The sequence below is a fragment of the Bidens hawaiensis genome, unplaced genomic scaffold (genome assembly GCF_021521415.1).
Source record: "Bidens hawaiensis isolate Kalapana, Puna unplaced genomic scaffold, B.hawaiensis_p1.1 tig00054589_1, whole genome shotgun sequence".
Lineage (NCBI taxonomy): Eukaryota > Viridiplantae > Streptophyta > Magnoliopsida > Asterales > Asteraceae > Bidens > Bidens hawaiensis.
The window spans coordinates 45,864-66,786 of record NW_027499830.1 but is presented as its reverse complement, the minus strand read 5'-3'; the positions used below and the strand labels follow the sequence as shown (position 1 = coordinate 66,786).

Here is a 20,923-nt window from a genome sequence, read left to right as displayed (position 1 = left end):
CCTATCTTTATATTATTAGAGTTGGCCGTTAATATTTAATATGATTATTTGTCACGAGCACACATTTGGCTAAATGGTACATCATACATAGGTGATACAACAAACAAGACATTTTGGGATCAAGTTCCACTAAAAGTAACGATGGTTTCAACTTTCAAGGGGTGTATGAGTTTTTATCTTTGAACAATCAACAATATGAGTATAAATATTGGCCACGTAATATTGTTCAATAGATGATTATTAGCCACGGATTTACACATAAGTGTAAACGCACATAAAGTAATACACAAATAGCTTTCTACACGCTCTAATCAAACACATTAGTCTAAAACCATTGATTTGGTCCTTAAAACTTACACTAAGGGGCTGTTTGTTTACATCAAAAAGAAACAATTCAGATATAAACATATGATTCATTCAGACTTCAGACTGTTTGATTGCAAACATAAAAACATCTGAATGGTTAAAATTAGGTCCGAATAATTCAGACTTATTGTTGTTGCTGAATGTGACAGAGGCTCATTCAGATCTGACTCACTCAGATCTAAATGAAGCAAACAACCCCTAAGACTGTACATATCATAATGGAAACGTTTTGACATTATATATACGGAGGAGTTACCAAATATTAATATAATGTTTATTTTTCAAACCATTGAGAAGTACATGGTTTTTTATGGATAAAATATCTTGGACAATTTTTAATATTAATCTAAATATAACTATAAATACAAAGCAAATCATCACGTCTAACATTTTAATGATTAAAATTGTAACGTTACTATTTAGAGTTTGTTCATTGTTAATGCTTTACGATAGTACTTTTAAATCAAGAAAGTTTATGCGATATATTTCCAATTTCTAAAACAAAAATAATCATAGACTCAATAGCATTGTTTGTTTTAAAATTGAAAAAAATTGTATCGTAATTAAGGTTTTATCAACAATATTAAAAGAGTTTTTCGGGGTAAATTATGTTATACAAATTTTCTTTTGTCGTTCTTGTCATCTGTCATCATACCTTGTTGTGGTGCCTTTTGTGTACATGAATCATTAAACTATATTTTAGTAATTTATATATATATATATATATATATATATATATATATATATATATATATTTGTAATTGAATTCAATATACATACATTATAATCACTAGTCATACGTTCGTAAACGTGTCACACACTGAAGGCGTATACTAAACTAAAAAATAAAACATTACATATTTTTATTATTTAACTCAGTTATTACATTTAAGGTTGTGTTTGTTTTTGCTTATATGGTCTGTAAGGAGCATATGTCTGCGGGCGCGTAGACATAAGCTCTTGAAGACTGTTTGTTTTAAAAAAAAATGATCTGAAAACTGCTTTTACTGTCTTAAAAAATAAGGGTCTGTTCGTTTCAAGGATTTATAACGAATTCTAAGGAATGAGATTTTAAATCCCATGAATTGATATGTTCGTTTCATTAGATGAAAGAATGGGAATGGAAACTAAATCCCATCAAATCCCACATTTTATGGGATTTTAAAATCCCACATATTTGAAAGGAATGTTAAGGATTTTCTTATTAACAATAAAAACCCCTCCAAAATAAATTCAAAAAAAATAATAAAAAAATCATAACTCAAAATATAAATTAAAAACGAAAAATGTAAAAAAACTAAAACGTTTCCGTCTTTGCCCTCGTTCTTAAAAAAAAACTCAAAAATGAAGAAGATTCCAATTCCAATACATATTAACCAACCAAACACATGATAGGGATTCTCAAACATTCCATTCCAGTTCCAATTCCAATTCCAATTCCAAATCCTTTAGAAAAAAGTCCGTGAAGCGAACGCGCCCTAAGTTTTTTCACAATCTTCACACTTCTTCACACTTCTTAACATCATATCAAGTACCAACACCCAATGTTCAACACCACCACCACCCACCGTCCGCCACCACCACCACCATCCACCGTCCGCCGCCACCACCACCTTCCGCCGCCACCACCACCACCACCCACCGTCTGCCGCCACCACCACCACCCCCGTCGGCCACAAACTACCGTCCACTACCACCACCATCCACCACCCACCGTTCGTCGCCGCCACCACCATCCACTGCCACTCGCCACCACCACCACCCACCACCACCGTTCACCGCCTACCACAATCGTCTACCACCACCCACTTTCATAGTTCGTACACCACTGTCAATTATTTTAGCAGTCTACAAACGTTAAATGACTTTTATCTACTGTAATATAGATGATAAGTAACTAATTTTCAGCTTATGCAGACAGTTTCCAATTTATAAAACAAACAATATTACATTTTCAGATTGCAGACCTTCAGACCACATCTTTAATTGCAGACATTAAATCAGGTGAAATCAAATTACAGACAATTTTTATATTAAAAAGCAAACAACACCTAAATTAATTTAAACTTAAAATATTAACGATGTAAAAGTCATCAAAACACATAGTATTCAAGTGCATGAAAACACCCTAAATCAAATTTAAGGTTTTCGTATGTGGGTCCTACAAAACTCGTGGGATACCGCACTTGCCACGGGTTGTTGCTCTAAATTAATTTAAACTTAAAAATATTAGCGCTGTAAAAGTCATCAAAACAGATAATATTTCGGTGTATAAAATCACCCATAAAAGGTTTTTCATATGTGGGCCCTACAAAACTCGTGGAATACCACCCTTGTCCACGAGTTGTGGCTTATCGAACTTTATCTCCATCACGATCCGTGTATGAAAAGTTGTCACATAGTAAAGGACGACCCTCATGGTCATGTATATGGGATGGAGAGTCTTAATATCAATCATTAAGAAAGAAAATCTCTTGTTGACTAAATAAAGCTAATGGTTGGTAGATATGAGAGTTTAAAACAACTTTTCTCACTTTTAATTTTAAAGTTTATTTCTTCGTCATACATAGGTTGGTTATCAAATTTTAACCATATCAATAAAATAGGAAAAATATTAAGAATGACAATGGAACAAAGTTGTGTGGGAAATCAATGGGGTTTTTCTTAAGAACAAGTGTATATTTTTATAAATTAATTTTCACATGTTTACACTTTACAGTTTACACTATACAACAAAATGACATGGAGACGAGAAAACATAATAATGTAATTAGTATTATCATGCAATTAATTTGTATACATTAACATGATTCTCTTTAACTTGCCTCGCTATCGATGGAGTGTGTTGTTATAGTATGTTAGATCACATTTATGTCCATTTTTCATAATCTTATTGTTGACAAGCATCAAATGAGAGATTATCGATCTTCTCTCTTTATTCCATATTCTCTTCATACACACCGAATTCTCAACAATATTTATTGAACTTATGTGTACGTTGTATAATTTTGGATATGTTTGTCTAAGCTTTTAACATGAAAGTACGATATGTGGTAATGCACATCTTGTTATTATGTGTATAAATTTCTAAGTATAAATATCGTTAAGTTTGTGAAGGCCTTCCGGGCAAGTTCAAATTAGGCTCATGTAAATGTTTCTTGGGAACTAGGTTATAAACTCTAATTAGGTCTTTATAGACTACGTATACCTCTCTATGGTATTATATATGTAAATGTAGGCCGTCTTGACCAAACCACACAAATTTCGTGTTCTTGTTTTACTTATTTCGTTTTCGTGTGTGATTGCTTATTTCGATGCATACTTTCTCACATCGAACCTAACATATATCTCAAGGCGTACCTTACAACTGTTTGTAAAAAACCGTTAGTAATTTTTTTTAATTGAACTCATTGTATTAATCTATCAAATTGATCTATTGAATCTGTGAACAAGATATATTGTTCCCGTTTTTTTAGTTGTTAAAAGATATTTTATTATTTAGATTCAACTTTATACATCAAACCAACTAGTATCTAATAGAGTTTAAAGTGTTATACCAATACATAATTGATTATAATATTTGTAGGGCAAAGATTAGAGCTCATTGTTTTACTTACCACTTGCGGAAACCCACTAATGAAGTCCTCTACACGGCAGCATGGGAACCATTCCAACAAAGCATGCCTTTCTCTTTATGGGCCAACTAGTTTTATTTTTTATATATTAATACATACCATGCATGAATATAAAATGTATAACCACAAGGTTTTTAAACTATTAACACAAAGTTTGAGATGACATAAAGACCATTTTTTTTAAATCTTTTCAATAAAATATGCTACTTATAGCTATGTAAAATGTAATAAAGTAACAAGTCATAAAGTTAAGTAAAATAAGTGTGGTTTGATAGTCTTTTAATGGTTAAGAGATAATCTTAGTTTTGAATTGGTAAAAGACTAAATAGGTAACTATTAAAATATTATTTTTAATTATTCAAACTTAAGGTTACCTCTTAATCATTAAGATGTTATAAACCATTAACATGCAGCTTCCTAATGACTATTAAAGTGTAAATGAAGCGGTATTTCCATTATCTTTACCTAAAACGGAACATATAGATCTCCAGTGGCGGATTCACTTATATGCCAGTGGGGGGTAAGTCACCCACTCAACTTCTAAATTTCTGTTATAAAATCATATTCAAATTCAAATTCAATGTGCATCATTCAATTTATTTCAAAAGACCCAATAAGTTCTGATTCTTTTCTTCCAAAGCCCAATTCATTATCCAAAAGTTTATTTCAATGTCAAAGGTAGTTTCGTTCATCCCTCCGGCTTAACTCAAATTTTGCAATCCAATATTTACACTAGCAACATGCTTTCATGTCTATATTTATAATGCATTTTTGTGTTTAATTGTCAGACTCATTGATTATTCTTGGTTATTCAACACACATCATTTATTTTTATATTAAGTTATATGGAAAAGTTCATAAAACAGACTCCAATCTTTCAGAACTAGTTTTCTCAATTTAGATAATCTTCCTTGAGGGTCTTGACTTTCAATAATTAATTGTCATATATATTAAACAAAACGGGGTTGAGACATCGCTTTTAGTACCTAAACCATAAATAGTGATGAAAAGCACAAGGACTTTTAACGATTTTTTTACCCTCATTGAATAAAAACTCTGGATCCGCGACTGTAGATCTCAAACCAATTGCATATTCTGAGCTCCATTCAATGATTTTACGATCATGCAACAAGTCACGCAAACCAATAAGAGTGTAAGCAAACCGTTTAACCTAGTTTTACAAAACCGTAAATCGTGTAGTATAAATCTTAAAGCTGATGCAACTGATATATTTGTTTGAGAGTGAATTGCGGTTTTTGTCACTGTGGTTTGTCTAAATCTGTGGTTTTAGTCCAATAGTTTTAAATTTGCGATTTTCATCACATGGTTTCATTTCAGTTGCAATTAAACCCGACCCCACTAACTTCGTTAAGCCTGGTCGTTATACTCATCAGTGTGCCCCTCGTATGAGTGGCAATTTTGTCTTATTTCCCCAAATACATGTCAGCCTCTCACGTAAGGGGGCTTGCAAATTAGGGTCGAGGTTTACATGGTTGTGAATAGAATAAATATTATTAAACTTATTATGAATATATGGAACAAATTTTAGGTGTTTTAATCATCTTAGCTAAATTATATGGATGTGAGAGCATTCCCAACCCATTCTATATATTTTTCCATATAATTTAGCTAAAAAGCACAATTTTATAAATTTATCTATAATTTTGCAAAATTATTCCACACTCTATTTCATATTCATATTCATAAATTAATTCTTTATTATTTTTTTCTCTTTTGTCTTGTTATATAGTAACTGGTGATTGGGAGATAGGTGATATATTATATGGTATGGATCAAAATTGAGTCTCTATATTCAGGACTTTACTTTAGTTTCTATATAACTCATCCATATAATAGGGAATAGATTGAAGATGTGATTTTGATGGTTTTCTAAAGATTTACCCTAACTTATATGGGGTTGACAACCTTAAATAATGAGTTAAGAATACTCTGAGTAAAAGTTCACTTGTAAATGCTCTTATTGTTTTGAATCACCCTTAAAAGTTCATTTAAGTATTCAGATATTCAAAAATGAAAATCCTATACAAAAGTTAAAAATCATTTTAAGAAAAACAAAAAGACTTATTATAACTTCAAATCATAAATTGGTTGCGGCTCAATGGTAGAGCATTCACTTTACTAGTGAGAGGTAGGGGGTTCAAACCTCACTTCCACCAGTTTTACCGGCTCCTCACTGTCGTGCTGTTTAGCGGGCGTGTGAGTCGGGTTTTATCCGGTGAATCCCTCAATAGGTGGACCGCTAGTGGTTCCGTCCGTCCAGACTAGTGGCCGGCTTAGACTACCTTTAGCTATTAAACCCGCGTACAGAATACCCGGCGTTACTTAGTTGGCCCTTAAAAAAATAACTTCAAATCATAATAACTTAAAGTTAATGTCAGAGCAAATTGTTTTGGGCCCTTGGCATTACCGCAAGTAGAAACCCACCTGACTAAAAGTCCTTTTGGGGCCCACCAATGGAATCTTTCTTGAGCCATGCTTGAATCTTGATGCTTCCCCTTTTCATACAAACAGATATGATGTTATATCAAATTTAAACAAGTGTCATCAAAACCGTTACGACTTACGAGTTAACACATTTAGCTATTATAAACTGGCTGTTCGTTATCAAAAAAACCGGTGGATAGCGTTAGGTTTTGATCAGGGCAAGTACGCATCGTAAATAAGAATCACGCTCACAAGATAATTGACTAAAATAAGAACACGAGATTTATGTGATTTGATCACGGCAAGATACATTCCCAGGCTACAACTAACTAGCGTTTTTATATTCTGCTCAATCATAGTACAAAGATTACAATACAACATATGAAGTATATACAGAGACCTAACTATGTTAAGCGATTTAAAGAACAAGAAAGCCAAACGCGTCTTGCACCTCATAGGACCAAAATGCTTCCACTAAACTTTTCAAGAATTTGTTGATGTTTGACTACTATTTTCGTCTGCCAATCAATATTTCGAAACCGAACCGACTGTCTAGTCCCATGAATCACTAAACCATTCACGGCATTTCTAGATATGTCACTCAAAAGAACATGCATGTCAACCGATTGAGCCAACTACCCCAACCCAACATGACTAACACTCGTAGTCTTGTCTAAATATTTAGACCTTTTGAAAATCAACAAATGAGAAAATATATAGTTAAATGAGTTGGTTTTATAATATTCACAAGTTCTCAAAACTAATAATTTATCATTCTACAATTTATTAATATAATAATTATTTATTCATTTATAAGTCCGTGTGAACAAATATAAATCCCTTTGTTTGTGCCTACATATGGGGACTTGAAAGTCAATTTGCACACAGACTTGTACATGCTATCTGCCTTCATGTCCCCCCAAGGGCATAAAAATAGGTTATCTGGTTTTAACATTAAAACAGGAATAACTGGTAAAGTATATCTATAACCGCTATACCGAATATATGATGACGGTTTCACGCAGTTTTGAGCGGACTGTGGACAATATATTAGTTTTTGTTTTTTCATATTATTTTAACAGTAAAAATAACATACTCTCAGTTAATCATACAAACAATGGATCTGTGTCTATAAAAGACTAGGTTATGAACCCGTGTATTACACGGGTTAGACAATAAAAACAGTATAACTGATAAATCCTTTTAAATACGTTATATGATTTAAATTACGTATTACATATAATAATGAAAATTGAAAAGTTCATAAATCACTAAATTACAAATAAGTTGCAAATTTTATATATACAAATAAATTGTTATAGTTTTACTGCAACATTAACAAACCACTAGACGGGTGCCCGCGCGATGCGGCGGGTAACGAAAATCATAGTAATCATGTAACAATTAACAAACAACGTTTGAACCAATCATCACCTTTGGTCAGCCGGTTTCCGAATGTTTAAACCATAGCAAACGTTTGTTTTACGGTTTATACAAAAAATTGGTCATATAAAACCGAACCGGAAGGTCGACTTATTATTGAAGCTCAATGTGTGTAATCAAACCATTAGTAACGATTTAGTTTAAAGTTTCAAAGGTTTAGTTTCGGTTCTCAATAACAAATAAATCGAACCAACCGTTTGGCTCACGATATTACTTGGAAAACTGTTAAAAACCGAATTGTGAACATTCATACGTAATATGTTAAAATTTTTTATTTGAAAAGTTATAGCAATATCATACCCAAATTAAAGACAATAAAATACTCATTTTTATGATGCAATTTTTTATAAAAAATATTAACGTGTGAAAAACTTATGGCCGTTGGCAATCATTGGTGGGAAGTTATTTACATTTAAAATTAAAAGGAAATATAGGTAAAGATAAAGGTTCAAAGTAGTAATTATTTTTTTAAATTTATAAATGTTGAGTAAAGTTGATGGGGCAATATTGTAATTATTTTAAGACATATTTTTCAATTGACAAGTATGTCCTTGTCTTGGATGCTATGTAAGATGTACCTTAAGCAATAAAAATTGTAAATTACTTAAAAATGAGTGTCTTAATTTACCCTTGTTTGTTGTATTATATATAGTATAGATATGTTGTATAGCAACAAAGCATAGACAAATCATATACAAAATTTTTTATTTGAACTAATTGCTAGTTTCCGTAACCATTGATGAGACTATCTGATGCCCAATTATTGCTTCTATTATTATATGTAATTCACAACAAAAAATAACAAAGCTAACCATGATTTAATACCTAACACTTGTCTCATTCATTTAGTTTGATTTTTACATTCATAATCAGTCAAAGAGAGAAACAGAAGAAAAGAAAGATTGGCTAAATTCGTTTCAACTTGATTTCAAAATAATAAGGCTTTTGTATTCATATGTGACATCCATATTGCTAATCAAAATACTGGACAAGGGGTGTTTCGGTTCCAATCAGCCATACGAAATTAGTCACTTTGACCTTCTACCCAACCCACTTATGTTTTTGATCTTGTAAATAAGGTTTTTTTTGTCAAAATAACATAGAATAATCTGATCAATCAGTTTCTACCCAACTCGCTAATGTTTCTGATCATGTTTTTCCAAATTTGTCATTGACAAAGGAGATTTATTGCACGCAACTTGGAACAAAATATAAACCAAGAGTCAATATATTTTAGGTTTGTGAGAAGAGTAAATAAGTCATTTGGGCAATCATAATTAACTAAGGGTTGGTGTAGTGAACATGATTTTATAATATGAACAAACTCTCTTAATTGTAATCCACGATAAGGCTAGATAAGAAATGGATGAGATAATAATAAGGCTCTATAAGGAATGTTTTAGATCTTAATTAAATTTTAGTTTTAAATTAATAAATTTAATTAGAAATTATAGGTTAATATATGAGAGTGCCACTTGGCAAACTATTAGGCGAGGTAAGGAGTTTATGGTTCAACCAACATTTTTATTTATTATAATAAGTAGATTAGTTTTATATTCAAAAAAAGGATTAGTGATGCAACCTGTCCATTTATTTTCTATATATCTTATATATAAAGTTTAAAGATAAAGTTAAGCATTTACTTAGATCACCGGTTGTGAGCTAGACCGGACACAAAGGCTGCCAAACAAAGCAATGGACGTGCCAAGGGTTGCCTGGGGAGGGGTGGTGCTAGTCTCTTACGTCATGTTTTTGAGTTTTTTTAAAGGATGGAAAGGAAATGAAAACTAAGGACGGTTAAAAAATGGGCGTTCTTGATTTTTTTTAGGATGGAAAGGAAAGGAAAGGAAAGGAGTAGGAGGAGTTAGGAGGGATTAAATTGATGTTTTTACCTAATAATTTATCCTCTAAAAATGAGCTGATTACTAAGGATAAAAAAACAAATTACAATATTTCCCACTAATCTTTTCCACTGCATTCTTGAGTTTTTTATTTAAGGGATTAAAAAAGAAAAGATAAGAAAAATTTTCTTTTTTCATTCTCTAGTTTTTTCATTAAAAGAAAAGAAAGAGAATGAAAGGAAAAGTTAAGCATTTTTTCCTTCAAAACTTTCCTGCCAAATATGGCCGGATTGTGAAGGAAAATTTATATCTCATTACCATATTACCAATTTACTCCATCTTAATTCTCTTTTCCATGTTGCTATGAGGACATAATTGTAAAAATACAATTTTTTTTTCCTATCTTTTCCTTCCAATTTAACTCAAGAATGTAACCATCACTTTCTTTTATTTTCTTTTATTTTAACTCGAGAATGTCTTTTAAGTATATAATTTCTTTTCCTTTCTTCCTCTATCCAATCTTATCATTTCTTTTCCTTGTATTTTAAACCCGAGAATGCAGTGTTCATCTTTTTCATTACTTCATTAGGTCAAGAACACTCATTTTCTATAAAAATCTGCTTCTTTCTCTAACGCCTTTGATTCTATCAAAATCGCTGCCTTCAAAATCAAAGGCTCCAGGTTTGTATTCATCTTATTCTTCATTATTGCTAGATTTCTATAGTAAATAAAGAATTTCATATGTTTGACCCTTTGCAACATTCGGACTTTGATATTTAAGTGAACTGCATCAAAGGTTGTAAATATATATCTCCTTTGACTTTCTATGATCCTTTAGTTAAATAGCATCATTAGGTTATTTTTATATGTTATACATGTTTTTTTGAAACTTGTTTTGAAACTTTTGATTAAACATGTTTTTTTTGGAAACAGAATTGAACTTTTTTGGAACGTTGCATTTCTTGTTAAAACTAGTTGTTATTTTTTGGAGACGTTATTGCTTATTAAAAGTGTGTGTTTGTTTTTTAATACATTATGGATGAGGCGTAAAATTGCAAAAGTGTTATTTTCCTTTTCTTTCAATCCAACTTAAGAACATAGTTATCATTTCCTTTCCTTTAATTTCCTTCTAACTCAAGAACACACCTAATTAAAAAAATTTCATTCCTTTCCATGCTATTTCTTATCATTCCCTCTCCTTTTCTTTTCTTTCATTGGTTAAAAAACTCAAGAACAAGGCGATAACGTCATCTTCATCGAATGGTGGGTGGGGTCCACCCCATAACAACCAATCAAACTTTGTTTTTAATTTAATTTTAGTTAACGTACGATGCTTTATTTAATTGTTGATTACTTAAAGCCCCATTGTTCATGTGATAGTGGCGTGATTCTTAAATTAGTTAATTCTAGTTAGCCCACAATATATAGTCTTAGCCTTAGGATCGATGCTAATTTAATTCAAAACATTTAAGAAAATAATTATGAAATCAAACGGATAAACTAGAAGCATATCACAATAGCGTTTGAAAAACAACCAACGGTAAACGAACATTAATCACCAACATTATATTTGTTATTTACTTTTGAGCAGCAAGACAAACATATGAGTTCCCGAAAATAACTGGTCCTTGTTGTTGGTCACATGTTGTACAAATGAGCATTTATACCCTTTAAGAATACCAATATATTGTGCTTTTTTTAAGTCATTGAAATCAATGCTTGCTTAATACAGTCCAGACAGTTTTTTATAGGTGTCAATGTGTGTGGTAAATATGTTTCTACTCAAGTAATCGAGGGTTGCAATAACATGATGGATACTAATGAATATAGAAGAAGTTTCTGATAATGTATGAGTCAGTTGTTAAAAATAAGCAAAAATAATAATAATAATAATAATAATAATAATAATAAAGTTTAACCCAAATATTAGTACATGTTTAATTCACACTCAAATAACTAATCAACCAATACAACAATTGTGGTGGTGGATGAGGGGTTAATGACATATATTAGTAGTACAAACCACATCACATGTATCACAAGAGCCTAACAAATATTTGTCATACAACAATAAATACAAAGCATATAGAAACGTTGAAACAATATTGTCAACGAACAAGTTATTGCAACATGTCTTATCAGTTATCACTATGTACTTAACTCGTCATTTCAACCAATTCACCACTTCAAATGAACCGGTTGCCCAAATAGCCAGTCAATTAAGTAACTAGCATGTAGAAAACATAAGAATATATACTTTCTTTCAACATGGTAACCGATCATACACGAAAGTCGAAACATACACATGTACACCTGGGTCAAGTAAACAAAAAGGTCAAAATAACTTTCAAACAATGTTACCATGCCTTGCCTTAACTCATGACCAATTCGTTATAAAATTTACCTTTGAGTATAAATCACAATAATAACCGTCCATTTTTCATAACTTTATGTGAGTATAGATCAATAAAAAGTAACCACCATATTATTATTCATTATGGATTTCACAAACAAAACACTATATGGTAGTGGTTACGAGAGCAATGGCCATTATTAAAGACTGTAAATGAACTGAACAAACACGAACAAGTATATATTCGTGTTTTTTTATTAAACCTCAAACGTACACGAACACTTATTGAACAAACAATTCTGTTCATTTTTGTTCGCTTAAAACTTAAACAAGTTCGTATTTGTTTATGTTATTTCGTTTAAAATCTATATAAACAGTTCATGAACATAAACGAACATAACTCAACAAAGATATACCAACATACATGACCAAACATAAACAAACAAAAATAAAGACAACATAATATATATATATATATCAGTATCATTACAGAACTGTTAAAGTATTTAAGAACTTGAAGGAACCCTTAAAAACTAACATTTTTTATAAAGTTTTTTTACATGTTAATATTATTTTAGTGTAGTTTTATCATTTTCTATATCTATATTTACGATTACAACTTTGAAAATTAGTTTTTATACATATCTATGTTTTGGTTTACACATATGTAAATTCTTAGTATACAAATTTTACACATATGTAAATTTATGAGTAATATATGTAATAAAATTTTTTTATATAAATTATGATAAAACTATTCTTAAATAATGTTAATATATAAAAAAAATTAAATAAATATTTGGTTGTTTAGAGTTCCTAAGAGTTCTTAACTTTTTTAGAGTTCTTAAATGATACCAACCTTATATATATATATATATATATATATATATATATATATATAGGGGATGAATCTTGCGAGAAGTGATATTACAGCGAGAAGTGCGAGAAATGAAGGTATAACTCCATTAATCCCTAAATTCACTCCCTTTCATATGATGTTACATACATATATGTAGGTTGGTTGTATTTATGTCTTAATTACACATTCAAACCTACCTACAAACATATAAATGTACCGAGCCACATTCAAACCTATGTACTTACACACATACAAACATACATACACATATACAAACATACGCACACATATACAAACATACGTACCTACACACATACATATGCACCTACACAACGCACCTACACATAAGAAAGGGAGTGAAATTAGAGATCAATGGAGTTACACATTCATTTCTCGCACTTCTCGCTGTAAAAAACTTCTGAAATCATCCAATACCTATATATATATATATATATATATATATATATATATATATATATATATAAACAAACATATAAAGACAAATTTCCAGCAAACAATTCATCAACAGTTTAGTGAATGTTTGATTATTTACAAGTTAGAGCATTCTCAACCCGTTCTCCATCCCTATATCTATAATTACACTAAAAAACACTACAGATCTCTCTCCTGTTTACTTAAATAATATTTTTTATACCTTTATCATTACAGTTTTTTCTCTCATCTACTAACAACCAATCCAACAAATATTAAAAAATAAATAAGGGCAAACAATATTTCCCTAAATTTACAAAAAAATCACTACATTTCTCTCTCCACCCTATAATTTACACTCACATCTTTCCTTTATAATTTACAAACTTATTTCACATGATTATTGGGGATGGGATAATAATGCTCTAACACATGCATGACTCCAACTATCCATTTAACCAACATAAACAAAATATCCAAATGGCATAACAGTAAATTTAGAACCAAAAACTGAAACAGTGGTCGCTTAACGAAACAACCTTCTGTCATCAGCTTTCTCTCTCTAAAAACACGATATTCAACACATGCCGCCCCTGGATTTTTTCATGCCTTCTTATATTCTCATCAATCCCTCATTTTTTCCACCACCACTCAACTTTGTAACAAACTTATTATTCACATCTCATAAAAATATATAACCGGTTACATACTACTAATTACTTTGTAATTCGGATATCTGAAATTTGTGTTTTAAGTGTTTTGATCGATGACGATTGAGGTGAGGTTAGCTGATGTAAGCAGGAGCATCAAGAAGAAGAAATGCGGCAGGAAAACGAGCAGCAAGACGAAGCGGTTTCCGTACTATGCGGTCTCGTTTCCCTTGCAACGGTTGTATATGTCGTGTTTAGATGTCTTTAAAGGCGTTGGAACTGTTCCGACGTCTACTGACGTGCAGAAGCTTTGCTCGATACTCGGTGAGTGGCTCGGTTTTCTGAATTTTAGTTTACTATATGCTTTAATCGTTTATATTGATATCACATTAATCACTACTGACTAACTTAAACACATATATATAGTTTAATAAGTAGAGTAAATAATTATTCTAGTTTAAATAATAAGTTCTCTAGTTATTTGTCCATATTTGTACGATTAGTAGGTTAATTTTTTGTATAATTATGGCCAAATGCTAGCAATTGGAGCCATACGGTGAAATCTGTATATTGCATTGGATTTGACATGATCCGCGTTGAAAAACCTTTTTATGTACTTTAAACTGTTTTTATATAATTATATGATACGAGAAATCACTTCAAGCCACATTGCTTTTTAGCAATGTGGCTTGAAGTGAAGCATTACTTATTCATAGATTGCGTGTAGTTACTTTGTTTAAATTTGGAATTTTATTGGTACATTGCTTGTGACGCACGTGAGTAGAATATATACTTGTAAAGAAAGATTTGAGTAAATTGAGTGAAATTTTGAAACTATAATTAGATCTATAACTTATAACGACATTTATTTTCTTTACTAATTAGATCATATATAGATGACCAAAAGGCAAAACCGTTAAACGCATTAGGTTGGAAGGGTCTGGGACATCTTGGGTTCAAGTCCTGTCAATGACAAAAATTAAAAGAAATTTATTAGTTAAAAAAAATCATGACCTAGTTTTATGATGTCGTTTTTCACTTTTCATTACACAGATCTAGATCATCTTTAAATTTGGAATTGTGATGTGTACACCACCCAAATTAGATCTTGTAGTACTATAAAAGGGTCTAAGATACTTCTATTTGATTCCCTGACAACAATGATTGTTTGTTATTTTAGGTACGATTATAAAGCTTTTCAGATTTAAGTATTTAACATAACTGAAATTCTGAAAATCACCAAATTAACATGCATTTTTTACTAAGGTTTTTTTTTCTTTCTTAGATTTTATTATTTCACCAAAATGAAAAAAATGTACATAAATAGCTAGGCTTAATTTTTCTCTGTTAGAAGAGCTAACAATAATGTGCCACGTGGACCGACAACCGTTGGATTTTGCTAAATCAGGCAGTCCTTCACAATTATCGTTGCAAACTCTCAGTTTTGGTCCTCGTGGCATATTTTTATCGTCTACTAGACCAAAATAAGACCTAATAAAAATGTGACACGTGGAGTGACAATAGACGGATTTTGCTAGATCCATCACAATCATCACTATGCAAAATCTCGATTTTGGTCCTCATGACATATTTTTAATATCTAACAAACGGAAATTATCGCTAATTTTCCACGTGCGTTTTTAGTATTTGGCTTTAAAAGTCAACGTTCACGAGTTAAATATGTCATTTCTTTAAAATGTTGGTTAAAAATGTCTATTTTGGTGAAAATAGGGCAATAGTATGATAAGCCCATAAGATCTTTTATCTAGATTCAATATTATCATAATTATTTAAGAATGTATACATTTTGTTAACTGAAAATCACATCTTCTTGCAGATGGAATGAAGGCAGAAGATGTTGGACTAAGTAAGAACTTACAATTCTTTAAAACTACAAGTATTGCAGAAGTAACTCCAAAAGTAGTGTGCACAACCATATACCAGTCCGAAAATTTCTCGGTAAATTTCAAACAGTTTTTATTTTTTTCATTCTGTTACCGATATATCAGCATATTGAATTCGTTTTCGTGCGTATTTTCAGTTATGCATTTTCTTCCTCCCTGCAAATGCTGTCATACCTCTTCACAACCATCCCGGAATGACCGTTTTTAGCAAGCTTTTGCTTGGAAAAGTGCACATTAAAGCATATGATTTGGTAACCGATGATAACTCGTCGTCCCCTTCACAATGTGAGTTCTCAATTTCTTTATATATTCAAATGGTTGTTTCTTTTACATATCTTAATTTTAACTTGTATATTATTGTTACTTTTATGCAGTTAACTTAGCAAGTTTAAAAGCTGATGGTGTTTATACTGCGCCGTGTGATACTTCCGTATTGTATCCAACTTCAGGGGGCAACATACACGCCTTCACGGCTATAACACCTTGCGCAATCCTTGATGTTATGGGACCACCGTATTCCAATAAAGATGGTCGGGACTGCTCATATTATAAAGAGATTCCATTCGATGCGTTGCCACGTAAGCATTCTTTTCCAGATTATATTTTCAAATCTTATTTAACATATAAATAGCTATATTTTGATTTAGGATATGATAATAAGTAGCTAAAAATGAAATAACACGCGCTCTTTAAAAGAAACGAGATTATTTTAGCAACATAACAGTTTTTATAATCAACTTTACACATTAATGATTTAAATTTATGAGACATGTTGTAACCTGTTCGCGTGTCATATCTTTCAGATGAACGGGCGGTTATGACAGAAGAAAAGAGCGAGCAATGTTGGTTAGAAGAAATCGAGGCGCCAAAAGAATCAGAAATGGAGGGGATCGAGTATATGGGACCGCAGATAATTGAAGCACGTTCGTTATAGATGTAGACTTTTTTCGGTTAAAGAAGCTGTTGTTTTTTTGAAGTATGTTTGGTATTTCACTAAAAGGATGGATGTATAGGTGTTGGTATAACCGTCTTTGAAAGCTGCTTTGTTAATCCTTTGTGTGATGTTAGAGGAAATGAAAATCATCCTTTTGAGTCTTAATTGAAGAGTTAGACATTGATTAAACATTTTTAGAACTTTTTTATATTCTTAATGAACTTTTTATATGTAACACGGTTCACATGGTTGTTTGAGTTTGTGCATTGCCAACGATCAAATCCAACTGAAATGTCGATCATTCCTCAATGTGAGACCACTTTTGATGGCTGGATCGACTTTGTTGAAGTTTTTATGCTATGGTTTGTTAGAAAACTTGTATTATAAAATCCAGAAAAATAAACGAAACAGTAAACCGGGCTTGTGTTTAACACAGTTCCCTTAAACAGATTCGCGGTCTGTTCCCAGGGTACTCTGGTTCGTAACAGAATCGTAGCTCTGCCAGACTCGATCACTTGCCTGAAACGAAAACGAAAACAATATTGTTGCAACAAAGAGGAAGATGAAGTGTGTATGTTTTTGTGTCTAAAACTGAAGAATGGTCATGGTATTTATAACCAAGAATCATAATCAGATAATTAATTCTGATTTATGACCATTAAAGAATATTAAAGAATAATAATATTCTTATAATGACCATTAGTGTAGAATAGAAAACTGAATAATAATAATCATAATCATTATGATCATTAACGGTATTGATCAGACCAACAAATTTTGAATTTCAAAAACGAATTCAAAAAATCGTCTCACGTGGGCACGCACGAGTTCGATGAATTTCTAGTCCAGAAACCCAAATTTGCACCCCCCCTGCGCGTGCGTAGGACTTGTGGTAAAACATGTCATAAAGATTCAAATGAGTGGTAAAGGATCTACGTTATATGCCACTCATCATTTTGTTCCCAATCCGATGTGGGACAACCTTTACCACTTCCTTATTAAGACTTCATTCACACACACACTTTTACTTAAAACTTCCAACAATCCCCCACATGAATGGAGGTCGAAACAACAACGTTATTCCGATTAGATTTCAGCAGTTGAATCTTGCATACAAAAGGTAGGTGTTATCCTTTGAACCTTTGCTTATGAAGCATACTTAGCCCACTGGCTCTGAGTAGACAGTGATGTCTTTGAACTCGTCTGCCGTTTGTGTAGACGACAATACACTTCACACAAGACTCTCCTTGACAAAGTCAAGTCCTCATAGTTATGTTCGTTGTGGTCATGAACATGCGCCTGGTTCTACAAGAGCTATTAAGTATTGTGCCCAACAACACCCTTCGAAGCGACCCCACTTCTCTCTCACATAGGTGATTCACCATGTATGACGACCTTGGTCGAATCATTAAAAGGCATATGCTTAGCCTCACACTTGTCACTTTAGGAATGGACTAGGAAGGTTACCTAGCTATGTAGTAAACTCCCTCTTAAATTGTAGGGTTATCCCCCCCCCCACAATGACCACACTAATTCATACAATTAAGTTTTCCTATTGAACTGAATTCTTGGGATCTCCAATCTGTTGAGTTAGGTTTCCTTCGTATGAACTTTAATTTTTCAAGGGCTTCAGTCCCATTCCCATGGACGACTTCTGAACTAACTCTCTACTTAGGCCTTTTGTTAGCGGATCCGCAATATTATCCTTTGACTTCACGTAGTCAACAATGATAATTCCATTAGATATTAGTTGTCGTACTGTATTATGTCTACGTCTAATATGTTTATTCTTACCATTATACATTGTGCTATGAGCTCTGCCAATTGCCGATTGGCTATCACAATGTATACAGATGGTCGATGCCGGCTTAGGTCATCTTGGTATATTCTCAACAAATTTACATAACCATTCTGCCTCCTCACCCGCTTTATCTAAGGCGATGAATTCTTATTCCATCGTGGATCTAGCTATAACCGTTTGTTTTGACGATTTCCACATATAGCAGCACCTCCAAGTGTGTATACATACCTAGGGGTGTGTTTTTTATCCGTACCCGAATAAGGAACCCGAACCGAAGCGGCCCGAGACCCGAATAACCCGATCCGAATTCACCCAAACCGATTAAACTCCTAACCCGAACCCGAGATAAAATATTCGGGTCGGTATTTGGGTTAAAATACCCTTATTCGAGTTGACCCGAATAACCCGAAGTATGATACATCGATGTATGTATCCTAATGTTTATAGGGTAGTTTAGTGGTGAACTAACATAGTGATTAGTGACCATATGTATTCTTGTTCGGTTGTTCTCAATACTCCAATTAATATTTGGATCTATCACATTGGATCCCAATGTATTAATTACCATAAAGCATGTTGAGAATGTATCTTCAATTCAAAAACTTAAATAGTATAGTATTTAAACCAATATGTATTGGGCATGTTTTTTCGATCTACACAAGTATTGATCCACATGCTACAACACATCATCTCGTCTAATGCATGTTTGTATGATAAATTTAAGGTTTTGCTAAATATTATAATGCATTATTGAATATGGTTGTATATTACGGTTTTATAACGACTTAGAATATGGTTGTTTTTTTTGTTAAAGGTGGATAAATTTTTTTAATTTGTAAAACCCGAAACCCGAACCGAATTAACCCGACCCGTTTAACCCGAAACCCGAACAAACCGAACTTATTTGGGTCGGTTCTTGGGTCAATTTGTTTTGAGCTCAAACCCGAACAACCCGACCCAAACAAACCGAAACCCGAATAAATAACCCGAAGAACACCCCTATACATACCCACTTGTTGCTCTGGAATCATTCGTGTCAGATATCCAATTTGCATCACAATGTCCTTCGACAACTGCTGGATATCCGTTAAAATGCAACCCGTATTCCCTAGTGTATCTTAGGTCCCGAAGTAACCGAATCACACAGTTCCAATGACTTGAACTTGGGTTGCTTGTGTATCTACTTAGCTTGCACACAGCATATGCTAAGTCGGGTCTAGTGCAACTCATAAGATACATCAAGCTGCCAATAATTCTTGAGTATTTCAACTGGTTAACGGGTTCACCTCTATTCTTAGCTAGATGTTGACTTGTGTCAATGGGATTTCTAGCTACATTAGAGTCATTCGCATTAAACTTCTCAATAATTTTGCTCACGTAGTGGGATTGACTTAAAACAAGTCCATTTTGGGTTCATGTGATTTTAACTCCTAGAATCACATCCGCAAAACTCATGTCCTTCATGTCAAATCTTGCTTTTAACATGTTCTTTGTGGACATTTTGATTTTATTATCACTTCCAGCAATGAGCATATCATCACGCATAGACACAAAATGAAATATCCATCGGATGTGTCCTTCACGTATACACATTTGTCACCTTCATTGATTTTGAACCCAACATCAAGCATGACATGATCAAACTTTTAGTGCCATTGTTTAGGAGCTTGTTTTAATCCATACAAGGATTTCACAAGTTTACACACTTTCTTGCCCAACGGCTATGAAGCCTTCAGGTTGTTCCATGTAAATATCTTCCTCTAGATTTCCATTCAAGAAAGTCGTTTTTACATCCATTTGGTGAACTTCCAAGTTTCTAATTGTCACACCCCGATCTTAGGGCCTAGGCGTGTGACCGCAAGTTGATACCTGTTTTGTAAATACATCAGAGTTGCGGTTTAATTTTAGCGGAAGTCTTTTATAAAATATTATTATATTGAAAACTTATTAAAAACTCGGGTTAAATACCCGTTTGATATTTCAAATACATTTCTTTATAAAACATAACTCCTTTTATAATATTTTCAAATAAAATATCTGAGCCATCAGATAGCATCTAATGAATATAACTCCAATCTTCTATTCCTTCTTGCTTGTCTGTACTAACATTTCTTGTTTCCCTGTAACATGGGTGGGAAAATACGTCAGCACAAAGCCGGTGAATAACGCTGACTCTAAAATCTCTTTTCAATACCTTTGTGAAACCAATAATAATACCTTTGTGACTACTCATTAGGCACCCAACTAAATTGGGATCAAA

At 32.4% G+C, this 20,923-nt stretch overlaps 1 protein-coding gene across 1 annotated transcript; it reads left to right on the top strand.

Annotated features, from left to right (window-relative positions):
* Positions 1-13,811: 13,811 nt before the first annotated feature.
* Positions 13,812-17,006, top strand: LOC143600624 (plant cysteine oxidase 2-like). The gene is made up of 5 exons (XM_077078253.1): positions 13,812-14,348; positions 15,862-15,983; positions 16,066-16,213; positions 16,303-16,506; positions 16,732-17,006. Exons 1-5 carry the CDS (start codon positions 14,141-14,143, stop codon positions 16,860-16,862), a joined length of 813 nt encoding a protein of 270 aa, XP_076934368.1. The 5' UTR covers positions 13,812-14,140; the 3' UTR covers positions 16,863-17,006.
* Positions 17,007-20,923: the final 3,917 nt, after the last annotated feature.